Consider the following 20,799-nt stretch of genomic DNA (forward strand, 5'->3'; position numbering starts at 1 on the left):
TTGCAATTGAACTCTCCTGAGCTAAGCTTTATTCTGGTCATTGCTCCTGCTAGGGAAATGCTCTCCTCAGGGATGCAAGGATGAGGGCCCAGCCCAGAACAGAAATACCTTGGCTTGCTTGTTAATGGTCTGCTGCATTCGGCTGGCACTAATGTGCTTAAGCATCTCCAGCAGGACATCCGCATTGCCCACACGGGCACAGTAATGCAGAGGGGTCTCAAGGGACTGCAACACAGAAACAACCAAAGGGACTCTGAGAAACCTGTCTCCATGCATCCCATTAGCCTGAACAGCTTTGCCACCCACCCAGTCAAGAGTAAGGAGAATTTTTGGGGACACCTTAAAAACGAATGTCCTGCCTGTTATGCATACACCATGAAGGGAAGGGTTTGCTCTGGGGTCCTTAACCAAAACTCTTTCCTCTCGATTATGGTGCAGCATGCTTTGCACCTGTTGTTTCTCCAGCTGATGTGCTCCACCCCAGAGGGGTCTGCGCTTCTGTGGTGCAGTGCATCTATCATGGGAGAAGTGCTTTGAGATCCATCCAGATGCACAAAAATATAAATGTATGTCATAAACATATAGCTTTGTTTGTAACTATTTTCTAAAGTCTGACAGCTAAGCCAAGCCGTATCCAAGCGACTGCGTGGGGGCTTGTTTTCAAGAGAGCTAAGCACATAAGCTGCTTTAACAAGGACACTTTTGCCAATAACTCCCCATGCTGCCCACTGAGAAGATGACCCTTCTGCCAGGAACCTTCAGAACAAACAGGACACAGAATAAACTCCAGCTTCATAGGTCTGGGAAAACCCATGCCCCTGACTTTGCTAACTTTGAAGTTCCGATCAGTCTGTTGGAACGAGCTTGCCAGATGGCCCATATGCCTGTAACAACAACAGTGATGGCATACATCCATTGAGCCTGTTTCCCCTAGGGACCCCAGGCTGATACGTACCAGTCGCGTGGTACGGGAGATGTCGGCATCGTACTCCATGAGCATGGCAATGATCTTGGTCTCCTCCTCCTCAAAGTGGACCATGTCCTTCTTCACTGCAGCAGCCAAGTGGAGAGGTGTCTCCCCTGCCTGCGAAAGGGTATGAGCCAAAACACAACAAAGCAGCATGTTCACCCAGCGCCTCTGACTGCGCTATCACGCAATGCTGTTCTGTAACACTCGGGTACAGAGCCTGGGCAAGCACAGGAAACCATGCCCTGCAAACAAGGAAATCTGGCCAGCTTCCTCCAATTCTTCCCTATTCATCTACAGCTCCCCTGCATGGAGGCTACTGTCAGTTTATCCTACCCTGTGTTCAAGGCTTTCCCATGCTCCTGAGTGCTAGCCAAAACCGGCCTTTTTCCATGCTAGGTCACTGATGTCTCCACAGAAGGGCTGCTGCCCAGCAGGAGTTTGCCCTTCTGCCTCAAGCCTTCCAACGAGCTCACTATGAACGTGGAGTTGATCCGCTGTTGTAGGGTCTGATCCAAAGCCCACAGATGTCAATGAGAGTCTTTCCATTGACTTTGGATCATGACCAGAGCACAGTTTGGTGAGGAGAGGAGAAGAGAGGGGACAAGAAAGGATGGGAGAATTTCTGGGCAGAGTGTGGCAGTTTGGGAGGACCCAGACCCTAGAAGTGGTTTCTAGGACCACCACTGAAAAGCAGCTTTCTGCTCCACACCTTCCAGCCTTGGAAGGGACTGGACATCCCAATGGAGGATAGCAACGGGAAGGGAGCCTTCAGAGGACGTGGAGGGTCCTACAAATAAAGCCATCTTACAATGCCACTTGTTAATTGAGTTGATGCCCAGTTTATCAGCCTAGTCCCGTGGCCTTATCTATCACGCTGTGGGTGGGCACGGGATGCTTGTTGCCATTCTCGCCCAGTGCCCATCAGACGAACAAGGACTCTGCCATGTAGCCCTCTGCCTCGCCATAGGAGAGGGTCACTGATCGAATGTGAGTGCCTTCGGCTCTCCCCATGAGAGGGTGACAAGTTTGAGAGGTGTTTGTGTGGCTTAGTTAGGAGGGGTTCATTCCCCCTTGCCATGTCACACCCTGCACCCTCCCTCTCCCCATTTACATAGCATGCTCTGTTTCACATGTCCAGACATTCAGGCATGGGCCTGTCTCACATGCAGGCCACTCCCTTTACTCCAGTCACCTTGTTTTCCTGGTTGACGCAGGCGGCGGCCTCTCCATGGCTTTTCTCCGTGGCCAGGTAGTTGAGGATCTCCTCCACCACGGGCAAGTGGCAGTGCTGCACCGCGATGTGTAGGGGGCTCTCTCCAGCCTGCTGGCAGGATTGGGACACTAGGATTGGGTGGCTGCTTCGCCTCCAGGGCTGTCTCTGGTACTGCACACGCCATCTCCCACCACGATATAAAACAATCTCCTCCCACCTCGTCCTCTTTCCTTCTCTCCACCCAGAAATGAATGAACGTGCCAGGCGTGGAGACAGCTGACCCAGCCACATGCTGAGAACCATCCCTCAAGCCTGACTCTAAACTCCACCCTATTCAGCCTCCGCATTTCTAGCCCGAATAAGGCTAAAGGGGATAAACCACCCCCTTCCTTTAAGCTCTCAGTTCCCTTCAGGCATCCACTGACAGTGCAGAGTCATATGACTCATGTGTGCACCATAGAGGTTGTTCTGTGGATGGTGTCCTGCATGGTACAGAAATTCTAAGGACTCTGCCTGAAATTTAAGGTCCTTTGAGTTTCAGGATCATTGTCTATGACTCTGCCCCACTGGGCTGAGCAATCATTAGTATGAACACGGTTACTGAGTATATACAAGGGATTTCCTATTGGCTCCACACCCAAGTGTTAAGCAGTACTGGTCTCTGCTACATCAGCCTTTCTAGCTGTGAGGCAGTAAAAGCGACCTGTAAAACAAACAAACTCAAAATATTGGGCTAATGCCCCCTTTAAAAAACACACACAAATCTTTGTGGGGGAAAATGGAATCCTGAATAGTCCCCCAAGCTCCCTTATTTATTTTTTCCACAGGTTTTGTCTGCCCCTCAAGACTCTGTGGTGACTGGACAGCTACAGAAATGATCACATCACAAGAGTCAAGAGAGTAAAGCTGTGCAATCAAGAGGGGTAGAGACTGTTTCAAAGTCTTTTCTGGCTTGTTTTTGACAGCAGCTCTTTCTATTCAATAGCTAATTAACCGCATTAAAGGCAGTCTTAGTTAAATATCCACCTCTCACCACCCGTTCAGTTGCACCACAGAGAACATGCTCTGAAAGGTTGAAGAGATTTTTCCAGCAAAATCAAGGAGCAGCAGCCCTGACACTCATGATATTTCTAAAGTTAAAAACAGACACTGAAAAGCAAAAGCCCAACCCTTTCAGGTTGCCTTTCTAACCAGAGAGAAGCCAAAAGGGCACCAACCCAAGGGCTACGAGCCTTTCTAGGTCAGCTTTCTCCACGAACCAGAAGGCAGTTGTGTGCATTTGGTTTTGGGGTGAATTTTAATGCTCCTGCAAATGGGGGCCAGAGGACACTGGCAAAAGCTGAGCCTAGCAGGGCAAGCAGGACCAAGCTTCCTGCCCACCCAGCTTTGCACTTCCATCATCCAGCCCTGGGGTCTCCCCAGATCAGACACTGCTCATTGAAACAAGTCCGACCCAGCTGTGTGGAGGGGAGCTACAGAGCTGAGTGGGAGACCAGCAAGCTCATTGAAACACTTAAAACCTAATTCCTGTGTGAGCCCAGCTAGCCAGAAGAGACAGGCCAGTGTATTCACAGCTCACTCCAGCACCTGCTTATTTTATTTGGCCTCATAACTGCTAAATAATGAGCAATCCGGGTTTGTTTGACAGATTGGTCTAACCCTTTGTGCATGTTAATGTTAAGACATATTTTAGTTCTGACATAAATCCCAATGGAATAAGACTAAGGTTGCAGAAACAATTATCACCGGCCCACCGTGGGCTGGTTGGTCCCAGCTGTTGGGGTGCACTGGAGCAAGTGCTCAGTACACATGCCGGTACTGGCTACTCCTGATGGGGCAACATATGGGACTTGGTGGGCCAACGGTCTGATCTGCTCTGGCAAGTCTTGTGTTCCTGGTCTTTCCCACAGAAGGTTCCTGGGACATGTGGCAGAGACCGAGTGTGTCTTGGCTGCCTTGGGGGCCACGTACCTTGGACTGTGAGGTGAGCTCCCCACCTTCCTCAATCAGGGCCTTGATCATCCTCAGGTTGCCGTGGCGAGCTGCGACGTGCATGGCCGTCTCGCCGTTCTGCAGCCAAAGCGCAGCATTGAAATGAGCAACGTGCCAGCAAGATCCAGCCCCTCCCTCTTTGTCCCCAGGAACGTGGCCATGTGCTTTACCTCTTGTTCCACGTTGACGTCGGCGCCACTCTTCAGCAACATCTCCGCCACCTTCTCCCCCTCACGGATGCGGGCTGCGATGTGCAGAGGTGTCTCCTGGGCCTGAGGGAGACACAGACAAGGACTCAGAGCCCTGTGGAACAGTGTTGACTTCTCTTATTACATCCACTCACCTGAGCCTCCTTGCTGTCTGGCACCCTGTGTCATCGCTTACCCCTGTGCAAGGGGGCACAGCATGGGGGCAACATGCTGCCCTTCTGATCGGGTAGATTTCACACCCACCCAGCACACTGGGTGCAAAGCTGAGGGAATCAGGCCTGGTATATTTCATACACTCCTCAGAGCCCATGATGTCTATCTCAGTCTCCCCAGGATACCTGGAGTCTTCTTAGCCTCTCCTAGCTCCAGTGTCCAGATTGATGCATAAATTCCTCCTGCTCCTGATCTAGGGCTGCCACCTTCAAACCTCATCCCATGGCACAAGGTCACTGAGCCATGGGCAGAAATTTTCTGAAATTTGATTTTGTTTTGAGAAAATGTTTACATTCCCCTCTCCCCGCTCGTTTTTTTATCCAGCCCTTGTTGTGATGATGTCACTGAAGAATTAGAACATCATCACCACACCATGGCAGGACATCTCGCATCATGACACTGCAGTGGTTTGGGAGATATTTTGGTGCAGAGTCCACAGTCAATTGCAGGGCATGGGAGTGCCATGTTGAAATCCAAACTGGTCCAGAATAATCAGTCAACCCTTCCTTACACTTCCCTCAAGGCTCGAGGGAGTCATCATCAAGGTAGGAGGAGCTCTTTTCCCTTCTAAAACCCCAGATCTGGTGGCTTTGGTTTATATTTATATGATTTCACGTATCCAGAAGTCAAAGGTGAATGTATAAAGCTCTTACACCACCTGGAACCCAACCCAGTTAGCACTTTCTTTCCAAGATCAAACCTCCTAACTAGTAAATAAATTGCAATTCTACTTTATCTGACAGGCTTTCAAACCACTAGGTATCTCTGTCATTGTGAGGATCAGACTGATGTAGGTTAGCGTCATCTTGCTACCTACAAGATCCCCATGGCTACCTTGCTAGTTTCAGCCTGCTTTTTACAGCCTGGTTTCTGAGAGCTGCATGGATTAAACCGAAGAGAATCGCTACAAAACAGAGATTAGAGCTGGGCAAAATTTTTCAAGGAAAATTTTTTTTTCTAAAGTGAAAAAATGTAGATTCAGGTCGACTGAAACATTTTGCAAATTTGTGTTGAATTTGCCTAATTGTTTTGGTCACAAAAAACAACAACAAAAATTTTCTGAAAAAGTTGAAATGTTTTGTTGGGACTTATTGAAATGAAATGTTCTGACTTTTCAATTCAAAACAACTTTCCCTTTTGAATCTTACTTCAATTGAATGTAAAGACTTTTTTTTTAAAGGTAAAAAACTGGAAAACAAAACTAAATGGAATTGTTTTCGATCTTTTGGTTTGGCCACTGAACTGCAAAATCAGTCCCAGCTCTGTCAGAGATGGCAAAGCTCTGTCTGGGCCATGACATGGCAGGATTGCTGCCTACGGCATGTGTGGACTAGATGACCCAAGAGATCCTTCCATCTCAAACTTGTAGGATTCCACATTCTTCAGTGCTTTGCAGAGTCTACTTTTAAATGTCTCCCATGTTGATTATTCACAGTATTGTCAGAATGAGAGACACATGGAGGCCAGTGACACCCAGAAACTTCACAAGTAATTACACGGCCGTTATTAACAATTTTATTATGCAGATAAACAATGCCACAAAACACTGAAATCCAGCAGCAGATAGACAGAGTTTTTTGCTTTATGACTAATCACACACATCTCCTGCTGAAGAACCCTGGCGCGTCAGTCATTATCTTTCCCATTATCATCTTCGTTGCCATCATAATTTGTGGCTGTCATTCTGGTAGTGCCAGTGCTACCCCTTTGGGGGCCCTAAGCAGGAATATTTTGCCCCTTCAACACATACTAATAATTAATAGGGGGCCCCATTGAGCTGCTTGGGGCCCTAAGCAATTGCTCAGGCTGTTTGTGCCTAGCGCTGGCTTAGTGTCCTGGCATCTCCTCATGTGTCTCCCCTGCCCCCAGCCAGCACACAGGCCTGACAACATCTTTTATCCTGAGTTATCCATACTTCCACATCCTACTAATTTACGGGTGTCCCATTTCTCAGTAGCTCCTCCCTTATTGTCATTAATATCTACATCAATGAGTTACCATAGTAACTCGAGGTTATTACAAAATTCCCCAAATCTTTAGTTTCAGGTATCTTGCAGTATTAATTGGTACATTGTGACATATTTTCCAGTCTGTTGCTGTATGGTTTCCCAAACCTTGGCCCTTAACACATCTTTTACTGTGATCTTGCACTGTATCGGCACCAGGTTATCTTTCAGGACAGTGGCGCCAACCTGTTTCAGGCCTAAGCCTTGTGTGGCTCAGCTGAATATTTTACAGGCCTCTAGGCTGTGTGTCGCAATACTAATAAATATGTATATTTCACCTCTATATCCCAAATATACTTACCGGTACTATCTTTTATTCTTGGCTACAAAGCCTCTGCCACTTCCCTTGGGAGAATATTCCACTGCCTCTAGCTCTCACTCTTAGGGGCTTTGCTGTCACTGCTTATTGTAAATCCCTAACAACCTCCATCCCTCATAAGCATTTACACCATGGCTAGCGGCTCTTGTGTCCCACAGAAGTGGTGCTTAACTGATCTGTACAGCGTCTTTCTATTTGTTTCAGCATCATACAAATAAAGAGGAAAATTTCCAGCCCAGAGGAGCTGTCTGTACAGGTCCCATTAGCTTTATTGGGATAAATACTGATAACTCTCCCCCACCCCCAGCCAGCAACAATCCATCCCAGGGTGTCCCATTTCAGACAGGTTTTCCTTTGTGTGTTCAGGGCTCACACACCCCAGCTGGCGAGAGAACGTGTCAGCCAGTCCCCACAGTTCAGGGTAGAGCCCAGGCACGTTTCCCAGCTGTTCTTTCCCGGTGCAGAAAACGCTGCTGGCAGGTGGTGCTGTTGCACCACCTGGTGTGCGTTTGCTACAACACTACAACCCAGTTCAGAGGGAGCCTGGAGTAGCCTTCTGGTTTTCTAAAACCGATCAATGCCAATTGGACGCAGCAGAGCACTGTGTCAGTGAATGAAATCCTAGCCGAGCCCACAAAGATCCTGATCACTTGGCAGTCTGTACCCCTCTGAAATAGGTAAGGGCATCGAAAACACAACCCACTTGGGTGCTGGGGGGATTGGGAATACCACGGTATTGTTACAGCGGAGGCAGTAAGAAAGCAGCGCTGATTGTGAAGGCAGGAACTAAAGTTACATGCCTGCAAGGAAGAGTCACATTCCAAGTTTCACCCCTACCTTGCCTCCCTTGAGCTGGACCCGGGCCCCAAAGCCCAGAAGAGTCTGTACCACCAGCGGCTTGCAGTGCTGGGCAGCAATGTGCAGGGCCGTGTAGTTTTCTTTGGTTCGAGCGTCCACCTCTGCTCCCCTCTGCAGTAGGGCCTTCACCACGGCTGCATGGCCCCGTTTGGCTGCCGCGTGCAAGCACACCACCCCGTTCTGAAAGAGAGGCAACCAGTTCCCTTGGCGCTTGGATTTTCAACACTTGCTTCCTACACCCACTCTGACACCTTAACATATGCAGGATGAATCGGTTTGCCAGAGGGCTCGGGCATCACTTGTGCCATAGGAACTGGTACAAACATTCTGTGTAGCTGGGGCTGTGACAGACTCACATCCACCGTGGATCAGGCATGAGATGGGGGACACAACACATGGGTCAGGGGGTTACACTGGCTCTTTGTGGCTAAGAGAAGTGGAAATATAGAAAGCTAGGTGGGGAAACAAAGTGGGAATTAGGAAAGTAATTTGGGGGTGCCGGTCATCGAAATTTGGATGAAAGTTTGTGTTGAAATGAGAAAAACTTCTGCCAGTTCTGTAAATCAAGTCATGGTGATACTGAAATATTGCTCCTGGCACCCTTCTTATGCATGTGAGACACTCGGCAGCTTCCAGAGCTCGGCAGAAAAAGGTAGGGAAAATGTGCGAAGAAGTGAACATTTTTCATTGGGTTTGAATTGTTCAGTGAAATTTTCTCCCTTTCCCCAAAATATCACTTTGTTTGGGGGAGGGGTGTGTGGACAGCCAGAGGTGAATATATTTCCCCAACATTTGGTCTGTTTTATGCAAAGTTTATTGGGACTGGAAATGCAGTTTCAATAAAGCAGATGCAACTCCAGGCTAAGAAGGCAGCTGGGAAGGAAAGATGCGACAGTAAAGACCGTCAGCATGGCTAATGGAAACAGTTTAATAGACAAGTTGCATTCCTATAGCATCTTGGGACTCAGGATCTCAGCCTGTTTTGGAAACCGTGAGTCTTATATCATTCCCTAGGAGAAAGGTAGAAATTGTTATCCGCATTTCAACAGATGGGGAAACTGAGGCAGATCACTATTAAATGACTTATGTGAAGCCACATAATTAAATCAGAGACAGCTGAGTGGAGATCTGCCACACAGACCACATATCTGATATATGGTGTCTGTCCCAGGCATGCTACTGTCTGGGATGGTTTCTGAGACCATAAGTTGCTAGGCTGATAGGAAATAAACCTCTCATCTCAGTTTGTACTTTTCCAGTTAGAAATGAAGAGGAGAAAGTAGTGGGGAAACTTCCACTCCCTCAATTTTTCCAACAGGGGAAAATAATAAATAAGTGGGGAGAGGGGGGTCCCTCTATTGAAATTAAGCTTTTTAAAAATTTCAACCAATGTAACATTTTTGCATGAGGTAAAGTCTTTTATTAGACAGCTTCTGTTGGGGAGAGAGAGCAGTTTTTGAGCCACACAGAGCTCTTAATCATAGAATATTAGGGTTGGAAGGGACCTCAAGAGATCACCTAGTCCAACCCCCTGCTCAAAGCAGGAGCAATCCCCAAATGGCTCCCTCAAGGATTGAATTTACAACCCTGGGTTTAGCAGGCCTATGCTCAAGCCATCAAGCTATCCTTCCTCCCTTCTTCTTCAGGGCCTGTTGGTCCCAGGATATTCGAAAGACGAGGATCTGAAGAAGAGCTTTGTGTGGCTTCAAAGCATGTCTCTTTCCCCAATAGAAGTTGGTCCCATAAAAGCTATGGCGTCGCCCGCCTTGTCTCTCTAATATCCTGGGATTGACACGGCTACATCACCACTGCATCTCCTTCAAGAACATTTTTGTTTTGGCTGAAAAGGCATTTTCCATCCCCCTGAATCCAAGTTTCGGACGGACATTTTGGAGCAGCTCTAGCGGCAGACATCGGCCCTGCCTGACTCTCTGTGCTGGGTTACCTTATTTGGCATGTGCAGCAGGACTCCTTTCTTCAGAAAAGCCAGAGCGGTGTCTGGGTGCCCGTGCTCGGAGGCAACGTGCATGAGGGTGCTGCCGTCCTGCAGGGAGCAAAGATGGGCAGCAAGTAAGGATGACAAGAATCTCTGGGCTAGGCAAGAAGCGGGGTAAAGGTCCCAAAGGTGGAGTGGGTCAAATAAAGACCCTGCTCCCATTCCCCTCCTAATGTTCCAGCCTCATCTCCCTCTGTGCCTCCAATTTCATCAGTATAGTATTCCTATCCCACAGCTGTCTCCTGCTTTCGCCTGCCACCTGTGCACGGAAATAGGCTCTTTCTGGCATATGGGACCTTCTGGGCTGCTGTTATAATGCACTGGACTTGTGTTGCTTGTAACTGACATTACAATGAAGGCTGGGGGCCTACAGCGCACATGCTCATCGCGGCTACAGTGGACACAGGCAGTGTTGGGGATAGAACAGAAAATCAGCTGAAACACTGGCCTTTCCCACTTGAGACGACAGCGAATCCTCATCAGCTGGCACTACGGCTTTTATCCACTCAATGGGCCACCACCAGAGGGCAGCACACGCAGCCAGTGTATTACAACGGAAGTGTCCCCACATCACATTTCCACGTGGATTCCAGTTAGGGCCTTGCAACCTTTGTGCCCACAACCCAAACGTCTTTGAACAAACCAGCTCCCTGACAAAGAAATGCACTTGCACTGCCCTGACTGAGAAAGCTGGCTAATACCTGGCCTATTCCTTGGCTTTAGACTCATCTCCCAGCACTGCATGTGACTAGACATGCTGATGCTGTGTGGCTCAAAGCAAAGGCAACAAGGGCCTAATTTCCAAGCCAGTTTTGTCTAGCTCAAGATTGCAAGCAGCAACCAAACAGTGGGCACAAGTCCTGGTCCTCTCTGTCCTATACGCTCAGCTACTACTCAGAGGAACATTGTGTGTGGGTGCGTTTCTCACCTTAGTGCGAGCTAGCACATTGGAGTGGAACTTCTCCGTCAGCAATTCCACCACATTGGTGTGGCCTCTTTCTGCAGCGATGTGCAAGGGGGACCGGTCCATCTGCAACCATCAAAGAGAGCAGCATTTCCAGAGAAGCAGCTGGAGCTGCCAGCATTCCTTTGCAAGTGTAATGTGTGCTTGGGAGGGAGAGAGCCTGTATGCAAGCCTAACCGGAATGTATCCTCAGCTGGAACGGATCAACATCTGCCTCTGCGATACTTTGTATAGCCAGGGTAAGCCTGGATCTGAAGCTGTGGAAGTTGGGGGGAAGCTGGCATGGCTGCTGTTCTTGGGGTACTTGCTCACTGGCTAGATGACTTCAACCTGCCAAGGGTCCCAACCTATTACCTCACTACCGCCCACCCAAACATTTGTTTTAAACCACCACAACACACAGCACTGCTAAACCAAGTGACATATGCAGAGTCAGCTGCATGAACGATCAACCAGTTCATTCAACAACTCGTGTCTCTTTGTCTTCATTGAACTGAAACAGTTAAAAGACAAGTCCTTACGGAAGAGGGGAAAGGCTGTTCTCCTGGGCTGATTGGCATGGGCCCTTGAAAGTCTTTTCTACTTTACCTTGCCTAGGGCTGCTGCCTGCCTGGATTTGGGAGGGGAGGAGGACAAGCCACTTTCACCAGCACCATGGAGTTTAACGAGTGGAGGGAAGTTCCTGGTTTGGACTGTCTGCTTGCTGAGGCAGATTCAAATTTGAGGGCTTCCAGGCCATTAACACCAGAAGCTCTGTAATCAAAGGTGCCCCTCAAGGAGTCGTATTGTGTCCGTCAGTTTCACAGGTATATCACACCACTAGCTGTCCCAAAAAGCGCCCTCAGGACAGGTCTGTCCAGAGGATTCAGGGGACCTGGGGCAAAGTGGGGAGCTGTGGAGCTTGTACTCACCTGGCAGTGGTCCAGGTCTTCAGCGGCATTTCGGCGGTGGGGAACCCTTCAGTCACTCCACGTCTTCGGCAGTACTGAAGGACTCCCCACCACTGAAATGCCGCCGAAGACCTGGACCACTGCCAGGCCAGGGCTCTCAGGGCCTCTGCAGGGCCTGGGGCAAATCGCCCCACTTGCTCCCTCCTCTGGGCGGCCCTGCCTCAGGATGGTCTGTAAAGGGTTAATCAGCTCTCTGGCATGTCTAGGTAACCGTGTCTCCATCTCAGGATGAGCCAATGGCAGTTTACTCTGATGGTGCAGTGTTGCACATTGTATGTGCTGTTGGTTGACAGTATTGACCCATCCATCCACCCGTCTATTACACCTCTCAGTTCGGTATTGAAGTGCAGAAAAAAGGGACTCGCAATCCCAAAAAGCACTTCCTAAGTCAGCCAGTTCCCACTCCCCGCCCCCTTTTACACACTTTATCTGCTATGGTAGTCTTGGCCTTGCAGTGATGGAAGAACTTCAGCAGGGCTTCATCGCCTTCCCACGCAGCGACATGTAGAGGAGTCTGACCTTCATCCTAAAACAAAAGGCGTTAGAACGACCTGGGTGTAGCGTAACTGAGTTGCCCAGCGGCTCCACCCTTAGCCCAAGCAGATAACCTGCTGGGCAGGAGAATTTGGGTACCTGAGATGGCCACCTTGTGTTGCACTAAAGCATCACTCCTCTGCCCTAAAAGTTCCTAGAGCCTCCTAGAGTGACATCACCAGGTTAACCAGTGTCACTGTACCACGCCTGGAGATAGTGAGGTTGCAGCTTCCTGTAGTGTTGGGGCTGCTGCTGTCTGGAGAGCAGGGTCTGGCCTAAACGAAGCCAGATCAGCTTTCAGAGATGCAGCACTGTTCCAGAACTGGGTAGGCCCAGTTCCTGCAGTTTTCAAACAGAGAATGGGTTTCTGGCAAATAGGATGTATTTGCAGCTCAGACAAGACAATCTCTCAGCCTGACATGAGTCTCTTGGAGGTCTCTCACCTCAGGCCTCCTGAAGCCTGTGGAAAGACTCATTGGTTTCAATGAGCTTTGGATCAGGCTTTCAATGAGGGGCAGATCAACTCTGAATTATTACTGATCATTTGTATTACCGAAGCACCTAGGAGTCCTAGTCATGGGCCAGGACCTCACTATGCTACATGCTGTACAAACACAGAACAAGAAGATGGTCCCTGAATAATCCCAACCTACCATCTACCCCTACTGTCATGGTTTCTCTTGTGAAATTTCCCATGTTCTCAATGCCTCAAAAGCCAGTACCCTGTGACACTGACAGAGATCAACCCCTATTAATCCCCTCCATTGTTTTCCTTTTATTGTATTATGTAAAGAATCTATGACCCTCTGCTGAGGACTTCCTGGGTCATAATTACAGATGGAACTTGGAGCCTTCTGCTCCAAAAGCCCAGGTCCCACCACTCCAACTAAAGCAGGCTCTCCTTGGGCAGTAGGTGTGCTAGAGCTTCCAGCTTACACTTCAGTGGACCTCTCCACTCAGTTACATCTGTTCAGAAGCCACCCCAATGAACTGTGTTTAATTAAGTCACAAGTCCTCAACTCCATGGGGAGGTATGTGAACAAGTCTCAGCGGGTCTTGTCCACCCTTCCTTTCTTTATGGCTAGATAAACGGGAGTCCCCAAATCTATTCTGCTGTAACCTGGAGTCTTTTTAGCATCTCTGCCATGTGCGTCAGGTGGCACGTGACCAGGATTCATCACCGAATTTGGTCTGCTCTCCTTCTTAGCTAACCTTGGGTGCTGGCATGGAACAGTTGAGACCCACCGAACCATATAACTCTTGTAAAAGTTGTTAGCATCAACTATTGGGGAAAATATAGAACTGAAAATGGCACTTGCATTCCTGCCAAAGAGAAACACAACCAGAGAACACGATCAATAGGGGTTGTTCGACTGGCCATTTGAACCATTTCTCATGAGTACGTTTGTAAACATGTGTTTGTACGGTGGAACCTGTCCTTCGAATCAACATGTTCCTTTTAAAACCAGCCTCCCTACTCTGTCAAACGCTGGAAGGAGAAGGTGGATTTGAACTCTAATGGGCCTTTCAATATATTTCAGCACAAAGCTGACAAGTGCTAGTGCTAAGTCTGCCCTGGTGCTGGAATGCTAGCAGACTAGATTTATTTTGGCATTTAGCCTAATTCACTTAAGGGCCCTTTATAAATAACCCTGGACCTTTCGGCCTTGCAGTTCTACAAAATTGCTTTGTTTATTTGACTGTTTAAGTTAGTCCTGAAAGTTTTAATGCAAAATAAACTTCTTGTCAGAGACCATTTTCTTGTGGGATCCCTGAAAGGACCTCGCAAAGGATTGCACAGCTCTTTGGAACAGGTGTTTTCCTTATTTTCTGCATCTTTGGGTTTATTAGAGGAGAAGACAAGGAAGAGAATGAATAATCTGGGGGAAGGCTATTGGCCCCCAGCTGGTAACACGCTTCCCTTGCCCACAGAGCCTGCCTCAATCCCTGACTTTTGTGAACCTGATTAGAGTGATGGACCCCTCTCATTTGTGCTCACTGACTCTAAGCCCCGCTACGTGAAACTGCACTGGTAACAACCATAGTTAGACCCTTTTTACAATAGCGGTGCTGGAAGAATTCAATCCATAGCATAGCTAGAAAGAGAGAGACACACACAAAGATTGTATGGCTGAAGAAGAATTACCCCACTTCTTCAATCATCCCATGTGATTACGGACCCTGGAAGACATATGAAACATGAGTTCCACAACTTTGAAACCAAGGTCAAAAACTCCAGAGTCCTGTCTGCCTTAGTGCTTATGTAACCCTCTGGTGAGAAGAGCTGGTAAAGAATTTTTCATCTAAAAATGCTGATTTGTCAAAACTGAAACTGTTTGTGAAACAGGGTCGGGTTCAACAAATTTCCTGACTTGGAACAATGTTGAGAAAAATGTTTCCGAGTTGTTGAAATGTTTCATTTGGACATTTTTCTAAATGGAAAAATTCTGTTTCAAAATGACTTTTGGGGACAAAATGACATTTTGATTTCTAGTTTAAGCTAATCAGACTGGAGAAATGGTGAAAAAAGTCAAAATTGAAATGTTTTGAAATGAAGTGTTTCGAATAACCCAAAATGGAAATAAAAAATGCAAGTTTTTTGGTTCGTGAACATTTTTGAGATTTTGACTTTTCATCCCAATTTGAGACAGGACAAATTTTGAACTCTCGAAAATATTTGCAGGATGGGAAAACCTCTATGCCCGATCCAGAGGGTAGGAGTCTGTTTCAACCCCTGCTAGGGAGCCTTGCCTCTTCAGTTCAAGCTATAGCTACTCAGGCTTTTAACTCCGGAGGCCACTGGTTCGATCAACCAGTATATTATGATGCCAACATAATAATATAAGGGCATCACACCTACACTGTTAGTAAGCAATAATACAACTGTTCTGTTGCTAATTAGCTTATACCAATGTTCCTAGTGCAGCCATGGCCAGCGGGACTTGAAAATAAGCATGAAGAAAATTAGTTCAGTATTAAAGCTGGAAGCATTTAACATCACTAAATTTCATACAGGCTCATTATCTCTATCATCAATATTACATTCATTTTCAGCATGCATGCACTTAAAGGGTGGATTTTTAAAGGATAATTTAGTTTATTAATGAGCTGGTAAACTCAACTAGTTGAATACTTCCACGTCAAGGAACTTTTGATTTAAGAAACCTCAAGTTAAAGCTGAACTACAAAAGCAGTTTCTCCTCCCTTGGTGTTCACACCTCAACTGCTAGAAGAAGCCCTTATCCTCCCTGATTGAACTAACCTCGTTATCTCCAGCCTGATTCTGGACTGCATATTTATACCTGCGTCTGGAAATTTCCATTACATGCGTCTGACAAAGTGGGTTTTCACCCACGAAAGCTCGTGCTCCAATACGTCTGTTAGTCTATAAGGTGCCACAGGACGCTTTGTTGCTTTTTACAAAGAGAGAGAAGCAACATTTGTTTTTACAATTGATCAGCTATTGATCTGCTCAGCTCTAATGATAGCAAAGGCAAAACTTGTGCTCACAATACCAAGCTTTGCGTATTTTATACTCACATTCTGGCAATCCACCACAGCTCCATACTCCACTAGGATTTTGGCAACTTCCACATCTCTTTTCCTACAGCTTGCATGCAGCACAGTGTCACCGTATCTCTGTAATGAACAAGCAACGCTTTGTCTATCAATCAATCTTCAATCATGCAGAAAATTATGACTGATTTCTGTCCTGTCACTATCCCCAATAATGCTGATATGTCAGGAGCTGGAGAACATATTACTCTGGTTCATTGAATACTGGCATTGTCTTTTGTATGTTTTGTTATTAGTCACCCATTATCTGTGGCTAACATTGCTCCAGTCACACTCCCGTCACCCAGAGGCAGATTAAGATTTATCAGGGCTTTGGGCACAAGGAACATTTGGCTCACCACACCTCCCATGGGGCCCTGCCCCCTGCTCCTCCAATTCCCCCAGAGGGCCTACCCTCTGGCCAGGCTGGAAGCCAGAGCTGGGCCCTGGTAAGAGCCACCCAGGGAGCCTGGGCCACTCTGGGGAGCTCCTTTCACCTGCCCTGAGGGGAGCACATGGGCTGGGGCCTGTTCTTGGGCACCCCAACACCCCACCCAGGAAAGTGGAAGGTCTGGGGCTCCCCACGGCAGCTCAGGCTCCCTGGGCAACTCTTACCACAGCCCAGCTCTGGCTTCCAGCCTGGCCAGAGGGTGGCGTCTCGGGGGGAAGAGGAAGAGCAGGGGTGGGGCCACAGTCCCAATGCTGGTGGCCCTCCTCCCTTGTACACGCGTTCTGGCACTCCTGGGGTCCCAAAATTGGCCAGAGACCCTGGGCACAGGCCTGTTAATCTGCCACTGGTGCCACCACTGCACAGATGTTCAGGTTTTCCCTTTGGAGAATTGCTTAGTATCCATTGCAGAATACTGAAGGGTTACCTTGTCTGGGCATTCGAAGGGCACAGCTCTGACTCAGGCGACAGGCATCGTGCAAGCTTCACATACACACGGCTCTACCATGCATCTCATTCCTAGTTTGCAGCACCTCCACCTCCAGCTACTCTAGTCTAGAGGGCCCCCTCACACAGCCCTGCCTGACTGCAAGTTGTCTGCAATTCCATTTCCATCCCCCTTCCTCTCCCCCCAGCTCTACCCATGCATATTAACCCCAGCCTACAATTCCAGACCTGGGGTACTCTGACACCAAGGCACCTAATGGTGCTGCTACATTGGGAGACTTTTCCGAACATTCTTTCTGCTCTTCGTTGTACCGTTTTAACGCACAGCAGAAAATAACATTTATTTTTTCCCCCTATTAACCCCCTAAATTTTCTATTTGGCAAACACCAATCCCCTCCCCACCCCTGCCCTCCCAAATGAGGCCTGAAATGAACACAAGCTATTTTCCCTGTTTCCTCGCCTGTCCGCCCACAGCATAGATGGTAACGGATTCTTCAGAACTGGCAGAGAAGGCCCAAGAGCAGGAAATGAACAGGCACCAAATCTGCGGAGGGGTTTAATTCCTCTGACAGATTGTAAGCGCCAGCTGGTGTAAGGTAGCATAGCCCTATTGATGTCAATGGAGCTACATCGATTTCTACCAGCTGAGCATCTGGCCCGAAGCGTGGCATGTGGGGAGTGAGTTGGTAGGACTCAGGCTAGCTCTTAGAAAGAGTTTGATCTCTCCAGCCCCTGATGATGCAGCAGTGGGGAAGACACAAAACCAACTGCCTGGAGGGCGTGCTGCGGTGTCAGCGGTGAGGTGGGCGTATGTCCGGTACCTTTTCCCGTGTGCTCAGCTGGGCCTCGGCGTGTATGGAAAGCAGTTCCTTACAGACTCCTAGATTCCCAGCTTCCACTGCAAGAAAGAGAGGAGTGCGGCCGTCCTGCGGAGAGGGCAGAAGGAAACCAAAGCCTGGGCGGGGCTGGTGATACCTTTCGTGCAGTGCCCTCGGGGAACGTGAGCTTCAGGCATGGAGATGGAGTTTCAGGCTGCCCCAGTCCAACCCAGTAGCCCATGGCATTCACTTAGTGCCACGTCTGGCCTCCAAGCCAGGCCCGTGTTACAAGAATTCACTACCCCTGTCACGTATAGGGAAAGGCCCCTGCTCACCTGGTCTTGGCTCAGTCTAGCATCTTTGTGAGAAGCCTTCAGCAGCATCTGCATCACACCAACAGCCCCAATGGGACGGAGAGCTGCGTAATGAAGAGGCAACTGCTCCTTCGGCTGCCATGTGGAAGGAAGGCAAGGGGCAGATTTAGACTAACATGCTTAGGGGGCAGAGACAGTGGATTTCTCCATTAATCTCTTCTTCACCTGAAAAGCCCCAAGCACACCTCTGGGGCCACAGAAATAACAATGGATGCTGATGCCGAAAGGGGCTGGATTGAGGGGCAGAACAAAGCTGCCCCTCCCTAGGGACAGCACTCCAGTTACGCAGTCTGCCTCGGGTGCAATGAGCAATTCACTCACCAAGCAAGAGACTGCACCAGGGGATGAGTCATCAGGGTAACAGTGAACAGCCAGAGACACTTTCCGGGGGAGCTGCTAAGGTGTTCTCACAGGGAGCTTCAGATCCATTGTGACTGTTGCAAAGGACATTTGGCTGGCTACGATCTTAGTGGGCACTGGGCTATGAAGGGAGGCATGTGCTAGATATGGAGTCGTTGTCCCCCTACACCTACTGCTCTGGCTTTCTTGGGTTGTTTGAGGTGTGGAGCTACGATACTGACATGCCCAGCTCAGGGTAGCGAGGTAGCAGAGTGCATTGCAGTGAGGGGCAGCTGGGCGTTAAGAAAAACACTTTGCCTCCTATAGCATCCCTGCATCTCAAAGTGCTTAAGCCACATGACAACCTTGTGAGATAGGCCAGAGATCATGATTCACATGGAGCCTGATCCAGAGCCAGACATCTCTCTATCGATTCCAATGGGCTTTGGAGTAGTGCTCTCAAAGCACTGATCAGAGGCCACTTATATGTTTATATGGGCTAGACAGCTGCCTATGGGGTGGAACCACCCAGCATCGGCACTCTGGAGCTGCGGAAGGGAAGAGAAGATACATGCAGAGTGGAAACTTTAGGGGAATTGTAGGCAGTGTGAATATCAGGCTTGAGTTGGACACTGGAGCTAACAACTCTACTCCTACACAAAGCACAAGGGACCCCTTGATGGCCAGTGGGCAGGACCAGTCTCACCCACAAGATGCATGTGCTTTATACGGAAAAGCACACTCTCCGGCATGCTTCCAACATGCACAGCCGCTCTGCAAGCTGCAGGCAGGGTGTCTGGATTTCTGTGGTTCTGCAGCTGCAAAGTCGGCTCACTGCTGCAGAATCTAAGCTTTCGGTTGCAACACAACCACATTTCTAGCCCTTTGGGCTCCGAATTAACCTTCCCCATCATGTGTCAACTGATGCAGTGCCCTCTTCCCAAGCCTACAAATGTGCATGAAGCAATAGCTCGGAGGGGTGTGAATTGCTACCCTTCATCTGACATGATTGACACTGAAGCCTATCAGTGACAATTCAAATAGCAACATGATTAAACTAGTTGTATTTATGCACCAGTATTGGATGCAGGAGCAAAGGCTGGGTTGACTACTGGAGTGGGGCAGACGGCTGAGGTCGAGGTTGGAAATTCTAAATTCAAACACTAGCCCACAAAAATTTGAGTCTCCTCCAACTCTTCACACAAGGGGGAAGGAAAGAAGATGGATGTCATCTCCAGGGTGCCAAAGCCTGCCACTGTATCCAGGTGCCAGATAACCTAAACCACCTCCCATGCCTTCCCAGCTGCCAGCCCCCCTCCCCAGCTAGCGTCTGGGTCATCATTGTCTTCTTCCTTGCCACTTCCCCATTCGAGGTCAGTGACTTTTATAGCCATCTTCCAATACTCATGATCATACACTAGGCTGTTCTGCTGATTGATCTCTCGGAGCTCCACTGATATCTGATCTATGTACCGAGTCTTTGGTTTCCCCACCTTGGTCACCTTGTGTCCAAAATCATTGCAAGAACCATCTTAGCTATGCAGCTGTCAGGTCTCTGCTAGATATGCCCACAGCAGTTTAGTCTAGCCTCCCTCCACTTGTCTGCAACTGGAGCAACAAATATTAGATCCCTTACAATCTACCAGGGAGTGTCCAACCATTTGATCACCTCAACATCTTCATTTCCATCGTGGCAAGCACATTGATTTCCTTCCCTGTGGAGGCCATAATTCTGCCCCATACATTAAGATGGGTCAAATTACAGTTCTATACACTCTACCTTTTACCTTTATTGGCATCTTTTTGTCCCAGACAACCGGGGTCATGCTCCTGCCACTTGCATCAGGCAGGGTTAGTACAATACCAGGCATCACTCAGAATGGCACCATTACCAGCAACCACTGAGCCTAGGTATTTAAATTCTTTCATGCTTTTCAGCTCTCTGCCAGTGATTCTTTTATGGGGAGCCCATCTCCCGCAGTTATCACAGCCTCAGTCTTACCTACGTTCCTCTAAGCCCAGCCCACTCCAAATGATGTTGCCACAGTTTAAAGTCGGCTTGCAGGGTCTCACGATCTACTGCACAGATCACTAAATCATCAACCGTGTGTTCCAAGGAAGTTCCCCCCGTATATTCTCACGTATCACAGTCATGACAACTGCAAACAAAAAGAGATTCAATGCTGAACCTGGATGTAGGCCGACATTGACTGGAAATTCTCAACTGGAGCCCCAGGTAGTTTTGACTACAGTAGTCACTCCACCGTACATATATCCTGGATAAGATGGACATATCTGTCACAGAGTGTGGGGAGTCCAGTCCTGCACCCCTCTTCCTGGGATCCACAGTGACTCTCAGCCAGCCAGTAAAACAGAAGGTTTATTGGACAACAGGAACACAGGTTACAGCAGAGCTTGCAGGCACAGTCAGGACCCCTCCACCGAGTCCTTTTGGGCTTTCAGGGTGCTTGGATCCTAGCTAGGATACCCTGAATTCCGCGCACACAGCCCCAAGCCCAAACTCAAAACTGCTTCTCTCCAGCCACTCCCTTCCTTTGTCCTCCTTTCCGGGCAAAGGTGTTGACCTTTCCCC

The 20,799-nt window shown here is 48.5% G+C and overlaps 1 protein-coding gene across 3 annotated transcripts in view; it reads right to left on the bottom strand.

The window, feature by feature from the left end:
• The window catches only part of LOC115642712 (serine/threonine-protein phosphatase 6 regulatory ankyrin repeat subunit B-like), a 98,760-nt gene that overhangs the window by 46,606 nt on the left and 31,355 nt on the right, over positions 1–20,799 (bottom strand). The window contains exons 4-15 of one of the 3 annotated variants that reach the window (XM_030546432.1): positions 17,829–17,942; positions 17,497–17,601; positions 15,765–15,863; positions 12,115–12,216; positions 10,705–10,806; positions 9,726–9,824; positions 7,760–7,960; positions 4,346–4,447; positions 4,155–4,253; positions 2,163–2,291; positions 956–1,084; positions 109–225 (exon numbers count right to left, since the gene is read on the bottom strand). In XM_030546432.1, coding sequence (XP_030402292.1) covers positions 109–225; positions 956–1,084; positions 2,163–2,291; positions 4,155–4,253; positions 4,346–4,447; positions 7,760–7,960; positions 9,726–9,824; positions 10,705–10,806; positions 12,115–12,216; positions 15,765–15,863; positions 17,497–17,601; positions 17,829–17,942 — 1,398 coding nt within the window. The remainder of the gene's footprint in view (positions 1–108; positions 226–955; positions 1,085–2,162; positions 2,292–4,154; positions 4,254–4,345; positions 4,448–7,759; positions 7,961–9,725; positions 9,825–10,704; positions 10,807–12,114; positions 12,217–15,764; positions 15,864–17,496; positions 17,602–17,828; positions 17,943–20,799) is intronic. The other 2 variants (XM_030546433.1, XM_030546434.1) reach the window with 2 other exon arrangements.

This window comes from Gopherus evgoodei, unplaced genomic scaffold, assembly GCF_007399415.2.
Source record: "Gopherus evgoodei ecotype Sinaloan lineage unplaced genomic scaffold, rGopEvg1_v1.p scaffold_44_arrow_ctg1, whole genome shotgun sequence".
Classification (NCBI taxonomy): Eukaryota; Metazoa; Chordata; order Testudines; family Testudinidae; genus Gopherus; species Gopherus evgoodei.